The sequence below is a fragment of the Pseudomyrmex gracilis genome, unplaced genomic scaffold (assembly GCF_002006095.1).
Source record: "Pseudomyrmex gracilis isolate BER0280 unplaced genomic scaffold, ASM200609v1 scaffold_19, whole genome shotgun sequence".
Classification (NCBI taxonomy): domain Eukaryota; kingdom Metazoa; phylum Arthropoda; class Insecta; order Hymenoptera; family Formicidae; genus Pseudomyrmex; species Pseudomyrmex gracilis.
This window is the reverse complement of record NW_018020603.1, coordinates 1143127-1160841: the sequence shown is the minus strand read 5'-3', so window position 1 is coordinate 1160841 and position 17715 is coordinate 1143127. Positions and strand designations below refer to the sequence as shown.

The following is a 17715-nucleotide window of genomic DNA, read 5'->3' as shown; positions in this document are numbered from 1 at the left end:
AGTTATACGCGAGCACTCGAGTGGAAGGGAGAGAGAATGATAGCGAGGGCGAGAGAACGGACGGAGGGGCACGGAAAGAGGAGCGCGACGATGAGGGAGGGAGAGAGTCAGCGACAGAGAGACAGCGCGAAAGCCAGGGAAGGAGGGGGAGCGTTACCCCCACTACCGGGGGGTGAAAACTACCCCGAGAGCGCGTGGGGTGTCCGGCCTCGGCTCCGAGGCGAACCGAGAACGTCCGAAGCGAGCGCAGTGCCCGACATACACCAGGTCCCGCACGGCACACGACTAGAGGCGCGCACAGTCCGGCACACAGTCCACTCGACGATACGACCCATGCTGGACCGTCGTCGCTCTGGTCCACGCCGGCATCAGGCATCCAGCACCCGCGCTGTCATCAGGCCGCACCAGACAACAACATCAGCCCGCCGAGGCCGCACGTCGAGGACGCGGTGTCGTCGCGCGTCGACATCACGTCATCGTGATCGAAGCGCGTGGGACCGCGGGTGCATCACGCCGACTGCCGGCAATTAAAAATAGAAAAACAAAAACGGAAGATAAAGAGAAAGATAAGAAAACACACAGAGATAAAGATAGAGATAGAGAGAGAGAGGAACGTCGAAGGATCTGAGGAAAACAGCCGGACGACGACCGTCTGGGATCTCCGGTTCATCGAACTCGCGTGAAACATCACGCCGCGACTCTACGGAGTACTCGTGGCGCGACACATTTTTGGACTTGTTTATATTTTTCATTTTTTTCTCAACGCCGATGTCGACAGAATTCCAAAGTGATAGCGAGCTGTCAAGTAGGGAGCGTTTTTGACTGTATCGTGAATTCTCGTGCGGGAAATCCAAAGTGACTGTGAAAACTAAATTGACCGTGGCGAGAAGGACAAAAGTGACTGGTTGTTGCTGCGTGTCGACGCGACTGTTTTCGGTTTCGCGAACAGATTTCGTCTGATTGCGGGACAACGCGACGATACAACTGTCAATCGCGAAAATTCCCGCCGAGAACAGACACGCAAACGTTCTTCCGCACCTGTGCACGCGGATATCGTTCCGGTCAGTTAGTCGCTCAATCGGCCGGCCGCATCAGCTCCGCGGTGTCATATGTCGCGCGTATTCTCCACGGTGGTGAAGAATGCGGTGCAGTCGCGTACAAGCGTGATCGACGGAGAACATGAGGACCGACGCTAGTTGACGAACAAGTGTTCGCACATATCGCGGTGTTTCAGGTGCGCGACTTGTCGGATAACGCGTCCAGACGCATAAACAAGACACACGTCACGTTAGTTGGGAAGGAAAGGAAGGTGAGAACAGTGCTTAAGATACACGAAAAATCTCGGATGGACTCTCTCGCGGGAGGCGAAAACGCGCGGCGGAGGTGAGAGGGAGGAGGGCGGAAGCGTGACGACGGCCGAGATCAGGATCGCGTCCTTTGTCCTGTTGTTCTGCCACCGACGTGCGCTCGTCGCTTCCTCCTTCCTCATCTCGTTCCCGCGGATGTGATCCAGGAGTCCGGAAGAAAACAACCTGGTCGGTTTATCTTGGTCCCGGGCGCGCAACAACGACAGCAACAACCCCCCGTTCCGTCCTGGTCGCCCGAAGCTGAGGGCTCGTTTCTTGAGAAACAGTGACGCTACGTGACGAGAGTCGAAAATCGCGAACGCCACCATGAGGATCAAAATGCCCGCGGTCAGGATCGCGCAAGGTGAGTTGTGTAAACGATAGCAAAAACCAGACATTCTTCATATCATGCCCGTCCGTCGGCCAGCTTGTTGATCGTTTTTCGTGTTTACATTTGTTTTTTTTGTGCAACATTCGTCGCAATGTTGAAGGATGACACGCGCTTAACGTTCGGAAACACGGTCACTTTGCAAATAACTCAATTGAGGAAAGAACGAAATGACTGTCACGGCCGACGGTGTGAGAACCGAAGGCGCGTGTTACGATTAGACACATGCTAAACGCGTGATACTCACCACGTTGCGAGGACATCGTGTGGCGATGAATTATTATGTTTATGAAAGCAAGTTTATTGTCTCTCATGCGATGTTAGGCGAAACAATGTATAGAAAAAATGATTAAAAGCTTTTTATCCGGATACTTCGATATGTTTACCACATTATATCACTTAACTTATGAGCTACTTTTTATTTTAGGAGATGGAGCGCGAAGATTAGATTAGATTTGATACCAAATTCTGATACTTTAGTTTTGTCATTTATTACCCAACTTTAGGATGGGACGTTGTAACTTTGAAATATTTGTGAACGTCGGGAAATTTAATTTCATCGTCGATGAAATGTAAAACATGAATATTCAGTTTTTTCGATTTTACCAACATCCGTATGCTTTAATTAAAATAATTATTTGTTCCTTTCTAGAAGTGGAGAAAGGAAACTGAAAATTCAATAAGAAGTTGAAATTATCATCACAATAATTATAACATAATTAGTAAACTCTCAATAAGTATGACGTAGGATCTTGATTTACAACAAATCAAATGTTCAAAACGTAAACATTCATCGATATACATTTGTTTCGCCTAAAAAATATATCGCATATTTGTTTACGTCGACAATTTTTATAAGTTCTCAGTATTTAAAAACTTCTTTATTACGTAGAATTAAATCCTTATGTTTAATACGTCAGAAAACAATAATAAAAAATCTTTTTTTCAGCCAAAATCACACACAATATTTTATATTTTTTATATACTGATACATGTTTTTTGTTTTCTTTATCACATTTTGATCATTTGATTACATATCGATATTCGAAAAAGAAGCTAAGTTTTAATTAGAAACACATAATTGTATGTGTTGAAGAATATCTAATTTCTACGACCTAATTTCTACGATTTTAAATTTTTCTCAAGCGCGGATCAAAAGCAATCTTTCTTTCCCCGTTTTGTTAACTGCCGTCGACAAATTCGTGCCATTTGTAACGAGAATTCTTGACGCTCATCGGTGGCCCGCAAATCCTTCTTCCCGGGCGATCTGCGATCGGATCGTCGTAAATCGTTTTCAATCGAGTCACGCAAGTCCAGCACGCTTTACTTCGATCCTAATCATTTTATATCCGTCCCAATTCCGTCGGCGTTACGCGTCATCTTCTCCTACGTCATATAAAAGAAAGAAAAAATCGTAGAGAAAAGCGAACTTCGAAATCAATTCCTTCCGCAATTAATCCCCTTTTTCTCCGAGAAAAAGACTCAAGCGTAGTAGTCATAATGCAAGTTTTCCTCATTGAACCGGTATCCCGGTCGCGATCCGGTAATTAACTCCGTTTCCTCAGCAAACTCGCGTTTCGATGAAGAGGGCAACCTGTCGATGAGGTGATCGCGTTGCCGCTCCTCGTGGTGCAACGAAAAAAGAGAAAAAAAGTGAAAAGGATCGACGGTCGCGTGGCCGACGACGGAGGGAAGGTAAAAAAGCTACGAACGGCGCGAGAAAGTTAAGAGCGAGAGAAAAAGAGAGAGGAGAGAAGGAGAGAGAGAGAGAGAGAGAGAGAGAGAGAAAGGAAGAACGGGAGTATAAGGAGAAAGTGTATGTGTGAGTGAATGAACTTAAGGGGGAGAGGGAGAGGTCGAACGAGAGCGAAAGAGGGAAAAGAGGGATGGAAGGCCAACGTCTTCGGGTAAATTGTCGTCAGCTGAATTTTTAATTAGTCCGTGATAGCCCCCACCAGACGAGAAGAGTGTAGGTGGCCAAGAAGGTAGAGAAGGAGGAAAGGGGGAGAGAGAGAGAGAGAAACAAGGAAGGAGAAGGCGGAGATGTAGGAAAAGAAGAGGCGGGTGAGGGGAAGAAGGTGGCGGTGAAAGGTGGCGCGGGGAGGTTAGGAAGGGCGGCATTGTCATGCGCGCGTTTTTCAGAGACTTTTCCACCCCCGCGGCCGCTACCCCCCGTCGGCAATACCCGCCCCCGCAACACCCGCGACAGACACCCCCTCGTCCCCACGGAGCTGCGGCGACGCCGGCGACGGCGGTGGTAGCGGCGGCGGCGGCGGCGGCTCCGTTTTCTTAATTACAACTGCGATATTCTTTAGTTCGCGCGATGACGCCGCCGCGAAAAGATACCAGAATATTTCGCAGCACTGATTATCCCCTCGCGCGCCGATTCGGTTGATTTAATACAACTGTTACGGGGGTAGCGTAGCGATCGATAGATCGATGTATTATACCACCTCGATTTGTGAGTGATGATGGACGACATGTGTCGGCTCTTAAGACAATGGGAGGGAGAAAGAGGGAGGAGAACTGATATCGGCACGCGACACAATCGATCGATTGTTGTGATCAAAGAGAAAAAGATAACATTGTGGACATCGCGAATTCGCAAGTTTGAATATCTCCCACCTTGAAGCGGAATCAAAGAGGAGGAGGGCAGTAACAGTGTCGTCAGATCTTTAGTCGATGAATGGATGATGACGCGAATAATATCGTTCCTCATTAAAAGGTGAGTTTTCGTTGATATATTAAAGTGAAACAATATTTTAAGTCTTTGAAGAATTATGAATTTCACAGAATTCGGTTGCAGCAATTAAAAAGACTCTTTATCACATTTATGCAGATTTCTCGCAGCCGTTGAGTAAACTGTCGGTTATTTCTCGAGCTTTCGAGGCTTTAAATTACTTTGTTTGCAAACGTGCGAGATTATCTTCTTTCTCGAAGCGTATGTCGCCTGCATACATCTCGATTACCTGTTCTGTGTCTCCTACGTACATAGACATTGGCGACAGTAAATAGATCGTGCATTTACTTGCACGTCGAACGATACAGATGCATCCTATCACGCGATCACTTTCCCATAACGTGCTATGCAAAAGCGACAAGCGTTTATAAGGTATCTATCTCATTCAATATTAGCGAGCGCGTTTTTGTAGATTTATGATACGCGAACACAATCGGTGGTGATAATTTTTAAAATATAACAAAAAAGTTTTTGAAGAATATTTAAATGCGAGATTTTTTGATAAACAATATTTTTAGAACAAATTACTAATATATAAAGAATAATTTTTTTTTTCAATTTAATTTTAATTACTTAAAACTTTATGATGTTTTGTTGATATTGTAAAACTTTTTTAAATGTTTGATAGATTTTTTTAGCCAGGAATATATCTATAAGTTTATTTTAAATTAAAAAAAATATATTCTTGTGTTAAAATATAAAATAAACTTTTTAACTTTCAATGTTCCGTAATAATATCAGTTTTGAATCATATATTTCACATATTTTGGATATTTATCCAACTCTCTATTTATTCCAACGTTATTTTGCCACGTCCAGTCTGATGTGTTTCTGATTATAAAAATAAATACGTTGATACAAATAAATGTTATAAGAGCATCATTTTGTCTATTGTTACTTCCTTAACAAATTCTGAATCACAAAGCGCTAAGTTTACCGCGACCTAACGTTGCAAATCGTTCGTCAACTGCGTTTTGTCTTTGTTCGTGTATTACGATTTACCACGTCATGTTCTAATCGATATAGTCGCGCCTCGTTTAATCTAAACCAGCCTTTGGGCCTTTGGACGAGCGGCAAAAGTTAACAAGCGCGTTCGCCGATTCCGCTCACCGATCCACGAGAGGAGTTTCTTACGCGCCCCGCACCTAGTCTTGAGACACTCCCGAGGATGTTATTTAGCAAACAGAGCGCTTGAAGCTTTGCCCCCCCGCCGGCACGTGCGCGGCATATGCGTCTTTCGCGCGCTGCATGCACGTTGAATATTGTCTTTGATGCAGCCGGTCGGAACAGCCCATCTCCTCTCGTCTCCTTTTCCTTCTCTGTCACTCTCTGTCCGTCCTCTTTTTGGATCTCGTGCTCTCTTCTCTCGTCGACCAAAAAACCGTCTTGATTTGATATCCTAGATTAACCTTTAGGGCGCCGGGCGCGTGGCCGAACCCTTTCCTTCACCTTCGCTTCTCGTGATCCCTCTCTTCCGTCCTTTTCTCGCTCTCTTTTGCTGTCTCTTCAATGTGTTGGTCCAGCACGCGACCAGGTAAAAAGGAAGCGCATACTCTTTTTTTTTTTTCTTTCTCTCTCGTCTCTTCATGCACGATGATGGCAGCAAAAAGACCTTGCAAGCATGCTTTGCGGAAAAGACGCGTGCTGTAGACAAATGAAGTGTTCGTTGCAACAAAAATAACAGATGCACGTATTGTTATTTCGAATTGACGCGATTGAATCCATTGCAATGTGTCGCGTGATGGTATTATAGATACTTTTTGCGGGAATTTTAGTATTTTACACGTGTAAATTAATCGAATTGGAGCTTTCAATAGAAATATTTAATACGATGGGACTTATTGTTACTTGATAAACATATATAATTTAATTGGCACATAACGTGCGCGTCGATCTAATGAAGAGAGATTAAATAAAGGTAATACTAAATATTATCGCTGTGCAAGCGATGTGTAACAATATTACTTGAAATTAATGCCCGCGAGAATCCCTCATTAATGCAATTTAATTAATAATTTAATATCAATAAATTTCGAGAAATTTACCTGTTCGAAGACCGACATTGAGATGGCGCCACGTACAATCGCCGGATATGTGGCGCATTTGACGTATACTAAAAAAAAAACATAGTAACGCGGCTTAACAAATCCTCTTATTGTAAAAAAAATTGCTATAAAATAAAACATAATAACTAATAGAATTCTGAACTTAAAGTTTTTGTAGCAAAACATCGCTCGTCAGTATTTATTGCGAAGCAAGATCAGCTCATATCGCAGTAATTAATTTATGCTCAGATATGCGAAAAAGAAAATAGGTGAAGATAAAACGTTCAGGACGCAAAAGCTTCATTTCTGACATGGAGCGTCGAAGAAGTTAGAAGGGAAAATGGGGCAGACTGCACGATGGGACAGACATTAATTACTCATTGGACTTTCCTTCAATCCTCCTACCGTCCTAGAAGCTAGGACAGACGACGTCGATACGGTTTCTCTACGTCTTTGCCGAACTCGGCAACAACGGGGCTGTATATCGTCCATCCAATCTGCCGGTGGGCAATTTCGGTTGAAATACGATGTCGTCTGGTTCGTTCGCGGAGCTCGTCGTCCCAGTTTATTGGCCTCCGTGCTGCGCCCACCCTTAAAAAGGGGTTAAGATCGCGAAACCGCGAACGAATAGCCGTCTTCTCACGATAAATGCGAATGTGAATAGCAAAAGTAATAGGAAAAATACAATCAAAATTTTGGGATTTCGTAGAAATAGGGAGATCTGCGAAGCATCGCAGATGATGTAAATATTTACGTGTTTTGTGTGAAAATAGAAAACAGAATTTTTTAAACACTCGCGTAAAATTAATAGCGTTATTAACCGATAAAGTTGAATTGCTTTTGCGGTTAATGGCGTCACTTTGACAAATCGATTAATCATATCGCTTGATTTAAGTGATGTCATTAATCGCTCCGCGACTTGTATCGATCAAAAATATGCTATAAGACGTGTTGACGATACGCATATAAGATGTTACACAAATCTTTATTATTAAGTTTTAAACTTCTAATGATATATTCTTTGTTTAGAATATTTAAAGAAGTAAAATATGGAAAGAGTTGTTTTATGACTGCGGAACATCTCAGCGGAAATGCTGATTTGTTTTTTTTTTCTATTGTCTCTTTTTTTACTGATGACAAAAAAATAGCAAAACGATCGAAAAAAGTTTAACAAAAGAATGAAATGTATGTTATTTTGTGTCATTGACATGTGAAAGTTGCTTCTAGGGGCAACTTTCACATATCAATGACACAAAATAACAATGTGTATATTTAAAAAATAAGGAAAAAACATTTGTATGTACAAGTTGTCTGAGAGTTTTTGCCAAAGCCGAAGTGTGAAGCTAGATTAGATCAATCTGAAGTCAAGCATTATTTTGCAAAATTCGCAATATTTATTAAGTTGTGAATTAATTAACGTGAGCCTCTCACGTGAATGCGTGAGAAGCAATGGTTTGCGGACTTTGTAGGCGTGGATAAAATTATAATAATTTCTAGAAAATTAATAAATAAATATATCAGTTGATAGCGAGAAGCCGTGTCACACGTTGCTCGCTGCGTTACTCTGCTTTTTGTTGCTAAGAAAATATATAAGATAAACTATTTTTTTTACAATCGAAGTTCACATGATTTTATACAAGCCTACAAAATTTGGACCATCGCTTCCCACACGGTCATTGACTTACATTAATTAATAATTTTAATAAATATTGCGAATTTTACAAAAATGACACATGGCTTTTCGATTCAGATTGATTCAATCTACTTTCACACTTCGGTTTTGTCAAAAAGTTACACCCTGTATACAGTCCACAATTTTGTGCTAAAAATAAAGGCTTGTTTGTCACATTAACGTCTCTAAGATTAAAAATATTTTAGTTCTTCAAATGGCAATTCTATAGGAGTATAATAGACTTTAAAGAGGATCGGGTCGCCCCGCTTTTCGACTTTTATTCAAAATAATGGATTTACAAGCGCGTCGACGGTGGCTAGCCGATCTTACTGGGAGGGAGACGGTCGTTTCGAAGAAAAGCAACAGGAACAGCGTCGAGTTGCACTCGTAAAAAAGGAGAAGGGCGCGAAGATGTCCGTCTATGGGGTAAGCCGAGACTGGCCAAGTGACGAGGAGGCGCTGTGAGGAAAATTTATGTTGTTTGCAGTGTCGGTTTCCCGGTCCATTGTCCACCATTGTCCGAGACCCTTCTTCTGAGGTGCGAACAGCTTTCGAAACGATAATCTGCTCGTATTATACATATGCTTTGTCGGTCGTTCACTTGTGTCCAGGAAGGGGATCGACTCTTCCCTGAGACGACTACCTGACCAAGGGTCACTCGGAAGAGAATGTCTGTTCCTGTTTAGGAAAATGGTAGGTATGTATAAGGTAGTTCTCCCTCTCTGTCTCTCTCTCTTTCCGGACCGATCTACGACACCTCGCAGGTTATCCGACAAGGGTCACTTCGCATCTCCCTTCGCCGAGAAGTGAGGACCTGACCTGACCGATCCACAAGTGGATGTGTCACCGAGACAAATCTAATTAGGATTTAACTGCTTACTTATTTACCTTTTCTTGACAACGATGAAAAAGTGCTTTGCCAACAGAAAGCGATAAATTTGAATATATGAATGAATTTTCGACGTTTTTTGTCGTGAATTCAACGTAATTTATTTAACGTAATTGCTTCACTTCGAAGTGTATTACTTTCTTAAAGAGTAAAATAAAAAAGTGAACACATTTAATTTTTATGTGTAAAATTAATCTCTTCAATAATTTATCAAATTGTTACAAGAACGCGCGCGGTAAAAGGGAATATCAATTTATTATTATTACACGCGTCTTTCAAGCTGGCTGATTCGAGACAAATTTTCTTTCTCGCGGCCACCCGTTATAATCTAATCCTCCGACCGGCGCGCGTATGTAAACCACGTGGCGCGTATACGCGGCCGGCTCGCGGCATTCTATAAATACAACGCGTTGGAGACCAAGTTCAGGGGAATAGGGAGGACCGTGGTGCTTTTATAGATATTTCCTTGGACTCTCTCGTGTCGGGTTCGAGGTTGGATCTAGTTATGCGCCAACCTCCCTCTCCTCCCGCAACCCTCGGCGAGCGTTGGCCCCGCAGAAACTTCGACCAAAGAGCTACTTTCCTGCTTCTTAATGGGAACACTCGCGGAGTGCCGGAAGCGCGTAATTAAATGGGAAGAAAAAAGGATCTCCGAGCATAACGACGCGTCCTTGAACATTACTTTTCACGCGAAGACGTATATCGCGTTCGGTATACCTGGCGGATTTGTTGTCTCTCGACGAGACCTTGAAGAAGTACTTACTAAGGGGAAGAGAGTTAAAAACGTCCGAATTTCTCCGAGATTGTTCCTCTACACCGGTAACATTTGTGCGATAGAGTCACTATATATGTTACCATTAAATATTGTTTTTCATTTGTGCTTTGGACTTTTCTCTGTCACAAACAAATGAACTAGCAGCATTTATTTCTAAGGAAAAATTAGAGACATTAAAGTATTGTAAGATAGACTTCTTTTTTCTACACATATATAGAGATATATTGTAAGCTAGATTTCTTTTATCTTTGACGCAAGAAATATGAAGTAGCGGAAAAGGAAATGACGCTGTCAAACGCGATTTTCGGGTCGGCGAGTTAGGTCGGATATTTGCTTTAACGAGACGATAATGGACGACATAAAGGAAAGACGGTAAAAATGGTCAAAAAGACGAGGCCGAGGCGAGACGTGGCGAAACAAAAGGCGACGCGAGAAATCACGTCCGGCCATTGCTGCGTTGGCTCTCCGAAGGCGGAATAAATCGTGGAAAAAGCGTCAGCTTTGAAAACGCGAGGGTCTTTGATTGGTCGCGAGACGAAGAATTGCGCAACGGGAGTACTCGGTTTTTCTCGTAAGCTCGACGCGATAGAGAACGCGAAGGACTGGCCGAGGCAAGTCCATTGTTAAGGGAACCGGACCAATTGCGGGACAAACGGATCCGCGGGGGGCACATACCGCGACGGGACGTGGAGTCACTATTATAAAAAAACGGGGTTGGGGTCATGGTTTCTTACGCGCCTGTATGACTGACGCGCGGAAATTGCAATGGCCGCGACGCCGTCACTCTCAGTGAACGCGCAAAGATGCGGATAACATTCCGCGTTAATTAATTAAGCGAGATTAGCTGTATGAAAAAAAAGTACGTAGTCAAGACATAACGTATTTCAAAGTATATTCGCGTTAAAATTGTTTCGGCTTTCAAATAATTTATAATAATTTTGTACTAGTAACACCTCAGCGCGGAAAGTTGCGAACAAAATGTTTGGCAGTACCAAAGTGTCAAACCGCAAATAAATTTGCACTTCGCGAATTGAGGCGACGGGTAAAACGCCTGTAACTATAACATTCCCTTGCGCGCCGGAGACGCACAATTCGAAAATTACGACGAACTGCTTCTCGTCCGCGCGCGCACATTAATTCTCGCCTGAGAAAACTCGCGCGATCGTTAATTATTTCGCGTGACACGCTTCGGCACTTCGCGCGTTGTCAAAAGTTCGTATTCGGATGTTTTGCGGTAGCGCAACGCGGAGTTTCGTCGCGGGGGTCGGAGAAGGGGCAACGTTTTGAATAATGTAACAACGCGAAGCCCCAGCCTCCGCCGTCGGCTCCCCCTCTCTTTCCTCTCTTTACCGCGAAACTTTCTAATTAACCGGGAAGAGCGAGAGAGAAAGGAAGCGAGAGAGAACGTGGGTGGGAAAGAGAGAAACACCACGATGCCGGACAATACAAAGCCGCGGGTTTGCGCTTTGCGTTTCGCTGCGTTTTCCCATTGGCGATCCTCGTTGCTGTTCTCGTTGCTCTCCGTTTGTTTTTCCGTCATTGTCGTGCCAACATGGGAGCGAACCACCGGTGCGTGGTTTTATTATTGGGCGAAAATCGTGACCTTCTGAATAGCGCATCGCCGGCCTGCAGATAAATTTTGTCATCGGTCGTATAATCACAAAGAAAATATTTCACGCCATGCTTTTTTTCTTCGCGTGACTTCGAGAATTTAATATTTGAAGACAAAAATATACAATCTTTCCAGCAATTTGAATTATTCGAATAAGTGTCCAAATATTGTAATACCGACACGTAATAAATTTTTTTAAATAAATTTTTTAAGAATTTTACAGCCGAAATCGGGAAACGAAAGATTTTCGTTACGTGTTTTGCCGGTCGTTTTCCCACGTCTGGCGCAGTTGTGAAAACGATTGCAGCGGCGATTGGACGACGACGACGACGACAACGACGAAGACAACGTTCCCAGGAATATAAGAGGACGCGAGAAATACGTCGAAGCCGAGTCTTCTCACGAAAGGTGAAATGCGCGTCGCATCGATAGCTAAAGGCCACGCATGACCATGCACAACATCTGAGAAAAATACACTCGGAAAAAAAAAAAAAAAACACGACGGGACGCGGAATCCGCGACGTCCAAGCTGCTGGCACGTCAAGCGGACGCAGCTGGATGCGATCGCGAATGCATAACTGTACACCCACATGATTTATTTTGATCGAAAAAACCGGGGAAAGGGGTTTTTCTCGAAAGGTGGGCGAATGTGAAAAGACCGCGGGGAGACAGGTCACCTCTTTCTCTAGGACCTGTTTGGCCGTTCTCTCAATGGACAATGTCCTGCTGCCGAGCTCACAAAAGGGCGACCCCGCGGGTTCTACGAGATCCTCCCACGATACGCATGTGGAGCGACGGATCGCGGGCGGGAGCGAGACGGTCGAGCGCCAACGTGCGAGCGAGACGGCCTCTACCCCATTCAGAATCCGTGAGAACCAGATTTCATATTTCTCATAACCGTCTCTGGACGGTCGTCGCCGTGTGCGCGGTACGATGGAACAGTTTTCTAGCGGCCCCGCGCGCGATCTCCCCTTTCCTGATATCCAATGTGGTCACTGATTTCACCCGTTTGTTCAAGACGCATTCTCGTCGCCGGCTCGAGAGATCGGGAGCTGATATATTTTGGCCCGACTTGACAATGTGCTCCACTTTCCGACTAGGACGCTGTTCTTTAGAAACGCGCTTGTGATTTATCGGAAGCTGGTGGACGAATCTAAATTGTACTTGGCGATATTATTAAATCACATTTCCTATCACCATCTCTTAATTAAATCGGCAGTGAGACACGAGATCATTCTCCCGATATAATTTTGGATTCAAGAAAGTGTGATTAATAGTGACGCGATTATAATAGATCTGATCTTCATCTATCACTTTTAAAAACGAGGTCAAAAAAGAAGTTCGGTTCGTATTCTAAAATGAACGCTCGCGATTCAACCTTCTGAATATTTTTGCTACATAATTACAATATTTGTCTTTTGATATCAATCCAAATCTAAATGTAAGAAAATTTATATACGTTATCAATTTTCATTCATCTCTGTTCTTAACTATTCGATTAAGGGCAAAATGAAATGTATATTAAATCAGTCCTTGTTATTTGATGCGTATAGGATTAGGATTTCAAAATATCGCGATCTTAAAGGAAAAAAGAATTTGCGTTCCGTTTAGTATATATATGTATATATAAGACACCCTCACTTTTCAAAGTAAACGACAACGTAAAAAAAAAAAAAAAAAAAACTATCGAACTTCTGTTTTGTCTGAAAAGCAAAGACCCGTTAGAGGTACCGTTCGTGATACGGAGGATATAGGGGGAGCCTTTGGAAATAGGTGGGCAATGAAATTCGAGGAAACCTACGGGGAAAAAAATCGTTCCAATTGTAAGCGCGAGGTCGATGGACCTTTAGATCTCACTATTGGTCTGTCTCAAGTTTTAGCTCGCAAACGGGTTCGTTTTTCTGGTTGCTCTTGTTTTTTTTTTTCACGACGCGCGCATGCACGCGAGATGCGACAGGGTGGAAAGGGTCCGTGAAAAAAACCGACGGACACGCACACTAAGCGCCATATTGAATCCTTTGTACGGAATGTAGGTAGGTACGTCTCGACGTTGGACAGAACGAAACGCACGGTGGTGGAACATGTCGGGGTTAACTTGAAAAACTCTTCGATGCCGGCGAGAAAAACTCAACGACACGAAGGGTTCTTCGCGAGAGAGAAGGTTGAGAGAGAGAGAGAGAAAAAGAGAAAGAGAGAGAGAGAGACAGAAAGAGAAAACAGAGAAGATGAGAGAAGAAAAAAGAGCGAGAGAGAACGATAGGATGACGATATATAAAGTGGGGATCTCGTATAAAAATTGCCCCCTCCAATGCGCGTGCCGGTAGGTCCTTTCTATTCTTCTGATATCCTGTTGGGGCCCTGGCTGGCCCTATACGCGCCCCGATGCTCCAGTCAGCATCCGAGCATGGACGAAATCAGATCTCGAGCACGGCGATGAGAATCGACCCGCGTCCTCCGATAATTAAACGAAAGCGTCGTTCGCGAGAGCGGCGATTTCGCGTCGCGTTTATAGCATGATTCAGAATCGGACTACTCATCGATCGATTTCGGCAGTGAATTAAAAATTCCTATACAGGAGTGTTCTCGGGTATTCAAATAATACTGGGACAAGCAATATGGCGCACAAAGGTAATTACAGCCTCTCTTTAAAAGAGTCGGCAGCGTTGATGCAAATATATCGTGTTATCTCTTATCAGCGATTTGCGCAAAGACGTAAATACAGCGCTGATAATAAGATAACTCGCGACAGAAAGAGAGAGAGAGAGAGAGAGAGAGAGAGAGAGAGGGAGAGGGAGAGGGAGAGAGTGTGTGTCACACAAGAACTTGCATTGAATCTATATTCCGAGGTACTGGGAGACTATTCGAGACGGTACAATTTTGAGAAGTGATTTTTGCATAAATCTTTTATCGCGAATCTGTCACACGCGCAGATCTGTTCATGTAGATTTTATTTTCATACCAGCTTATTTGACACAGATTTCTGATCTGTTATAATTGAATCGCAAGACACAGACAATCGCACAGCTCGCGAGTAACGAACGTAATGTTAAAAAAATAGAGTTTTATATCTAAAAATGGTTTAGGTTACTTGAAAGGCGCGAGATACGCCGAGCGATATACGTGACGCGCAGCGACGTTTTATTATGGATAAGACGGTGTTTGCGAGAGATCGCATCACGGATCTGTCCATCTCGCGCGCGTCGATACGGACGTGCGCCGGGAAATCTATCCGTTTTCCCCGATCGGTTTCTGTATTTCGTTGGGAGATCGTCTGCCACGTACGTATACGTACGTCGCGGCGTAGCACCGTCCGAAGTTGTCTCCTCCTCTCTCGGTCGGCGAAGGAAATTGCCGCGACCCAATACTAATGGATAATGGAATTATTGGTTACGGTTGTAGCTCGCCCTGGGGATGATCGTAATTCAATTGCTCCGATGTGTCCTGTGGACGTTTTGACAGGACGGATGTCCTAACAAGAATACGGCCTCGGGATATTCTTCGCCTGTTTCTTTGTACACAGCCGATGTGTGTGGCGCTTGTCTTATGGATTTGTGTCTGTGCGTCGAACGGAAAAATTTAACAAACGGCACGCTGTAGTAAAATAGTCGTCGTTGGTACAACAAATTATGGAATAGATCGCGTTATTAAATGCGATATCGAGAATTAACGATATATTCTCGCTAATGTCAAAAAATGTTCTTAACAATTTATACACAACTAATTTTTAAAAAGAATAAGATTGTCTAAAACTTAATGTTTAATTCACAATATAAAATAACTAAGTTTTTTCTATGTTTCTTATTTTTTTTTAACGTTATGTGTATAAAGATAAGAAAATGGGAATAAGAAATTAAAGAAAAAGAACCCGCGACTTATCGCCGGGAATCAATTTTTCCGACCATCGTCTAGTTCATTTTATGAAAGACGGAAAATTAATGTGGAAAACTAATAAACTCGAAACATTTCCCGCAGAGATTCCCTTACGCGTACTGCCCACTTACAGATGGAAATTACAAGGCAGTAGGGGCTATTGGGTCTGGTGATCGCAACATTACGGATGAATAGGTCAATTTGTAAGCAATCCAAACTTAGATTCGTTGGGAAGTATTATATTTTTACGTTATCTTTCTCTGGTTATATCCACTTTCTCCCTTTCCTTTTCCCGTATCTATACGCGTAATCCTCCTTGAATGCAACTCTGTCTGTGTTTTTATATATTATATACAGTCCGGCGTATACAACGGTGTCTCAATCACGACGATCAGAGACGAAAGAAGTATCCTTAATGTACGTTTGGTTTTTGGAACATATTTTATTTATAATGTTTTTTTTTTTTTTATTTTTGCGCTATAGAAACATTACTAAAATTTATTTTACGCGTTACCGCACTACAGAAAGAAGTAACCTTTCAAAAGATGTGGCAATAGTTTTAGAGATTCCGAACGCGATAATCAAATCAAAGATCGCACCCGTGCAAAAAGCGGCACCGAACGGCACTCGAAGACGGTACACGGATAAATAGGCGGGTGATTTGTGAAGTGACGAAGAGACACGTGTCTCCTCCGTCCTCCTCCTTCGCTCACCTTAAGCTCACGAGGCCGCCGAGGCACGGGTCCTCGCACAAGGGTTGCTGCGGAGGGGCCTACGTACTGCCGACAGTTTTGGTCCAACATCTGCCCCCGAAAAAACAAAAGTCCATTGTCGCTAACGACCGGTCGCGCGTCTCTTGTTTCTAACCGAGCGCTTTTGAATCGTAGGCGAATAACGGATCTGAGAGAGGTAGGTCCATTCAGGCTACTCTCCTTCCTTTCGCTCTCGCTCAATCTCCTCTCCCCCTCTCCCCTTCCTCCCTCTTCGGCTCGTATCCAGCACGACGATGGATTTTTTTTTTTCCACCGCAACAGAACCGCACAAACCAGACACGGTCCAGGCATGTCCCTTTTTACTCGCCTTTGGGATGTTTATCGAAAACTTTATCGCATTTTTACCGTCGTTATTTCGTTCCCTTTTTCCGTCTTCACGCGCGATCGATCGTCAGCGACGATCTCGGACAAGCGCGATTAAAATCTCGCGTTCCTGCGAAGAATGCGGGACGTCGTCTAGGCGCGATTGTCTTGTCCGAAACACGAGTCTCGACACTGCGAGACTCTCGACGAACTTATCTTGCTTCCTGCTACCGTCATTCTTCCGGTGAAAAACGAGAAGTTGCACGCAGGAACAGCACAAAAAAGCATCATACCTCGACCAAACCGATTCTGAATGGCAAAGGGTCAAAGAAATAAAGATTCTTATCGGAATTGTTATGCTCGGAATCTATGAAAATATTTTTCGACATTTTTCGAAATTCGTTGACAAATTTTTTCTCATTTCCGTAAATTACCGAAGTGTTTTTAAACCAAACACAAAAACAGAGTTAAAAATGGTATATCTGACGTATAAAAAAAAAAACTTGACTGTGTATAAATCTAAGTTCGGCCCACCAATCGGGGTGTAACTCAGACCACAAAGGGTTGAAGCGAGCGAGTTTGCGCTCTGGCCAATGGTCAAGCGAGCTCCGCCCAGAAAGAATCGAACGGTGTTGGCACGCCGACGGAAAGCGAACGGAGAAGAAGACGGCAACACACACACATACACACAGAGCTAGAAGTAAACAAATATAGGGGCTGGTGTAAAGACTACAAAAAGAAGGACGAAACGAAAGAGGAAAGCCGAGATCTGTCGGAAGACGCGCCATGAAAGCGAGACGAAGATGCCGAAGAAGGACGGGGGGGACAAAGGGAGAAACTCGAAGGGCGAGACGGGAACGAATTGGGAGGGGAACGGAGGGAGGGTGGAAAACGACTGCCAAGACGGTGGTAGATTTTTCTTGTTTCGCGCCGCACGAGTCTGGCAGCCCCATTCGGATAGATATGGATACTCAACTTGGCGAGGGAAAGATCGATGTATGAAACTCTCCTGCCAATCTCTATGTTAATGCGCGAAACACACGGGAGAAAGGACGCGTAGTCGTCGCGAGAAGTCCCGGTGTAGTTTCTCCTGAAGGACACTCAAAAGTGAATTGTTACGTCTGCGGCTGACCTCGGGGCCTCTGCCCCTCGGACGGTGAATTATAACGGTTGCGCAAGAGGAAATTAGTTCTGTTTGTTACGAGGAAAGTCTGCTCGCATTAGACGGATATCGTCTACGCTTGCTCCTCGTCGAAAAAATTGTCAAATTGCGAAGCAAAAATGAAACTGCGAAAATTCACT

General features: G+C 43.8%; 1 protein-coding gene across 1 annotated transcript in view; it reads left to right on the top strand.

The window, feature by feature from the left end:
- Positions 1-497: 497 nt before the first annotated feature.
- The window catches only part of LOC109851703 (B-cell lymphoma/leukemia 11A), a 29873-nt gene continuing 12655 nt past the window's right edge, over positions 498-17715 (top strand). Inside the window, exon 1 of the mRNA XM_020422036.1 lies at positions 498-1710. Within this exon, the coding sequence (XP_020277625.1) occupies positions 1674-1710 (37 nt within the window). The 5' untranslated portion in view covers positions 498-1673. The remainder of the gene's footprint in view (positions 1711-17715) is intronic.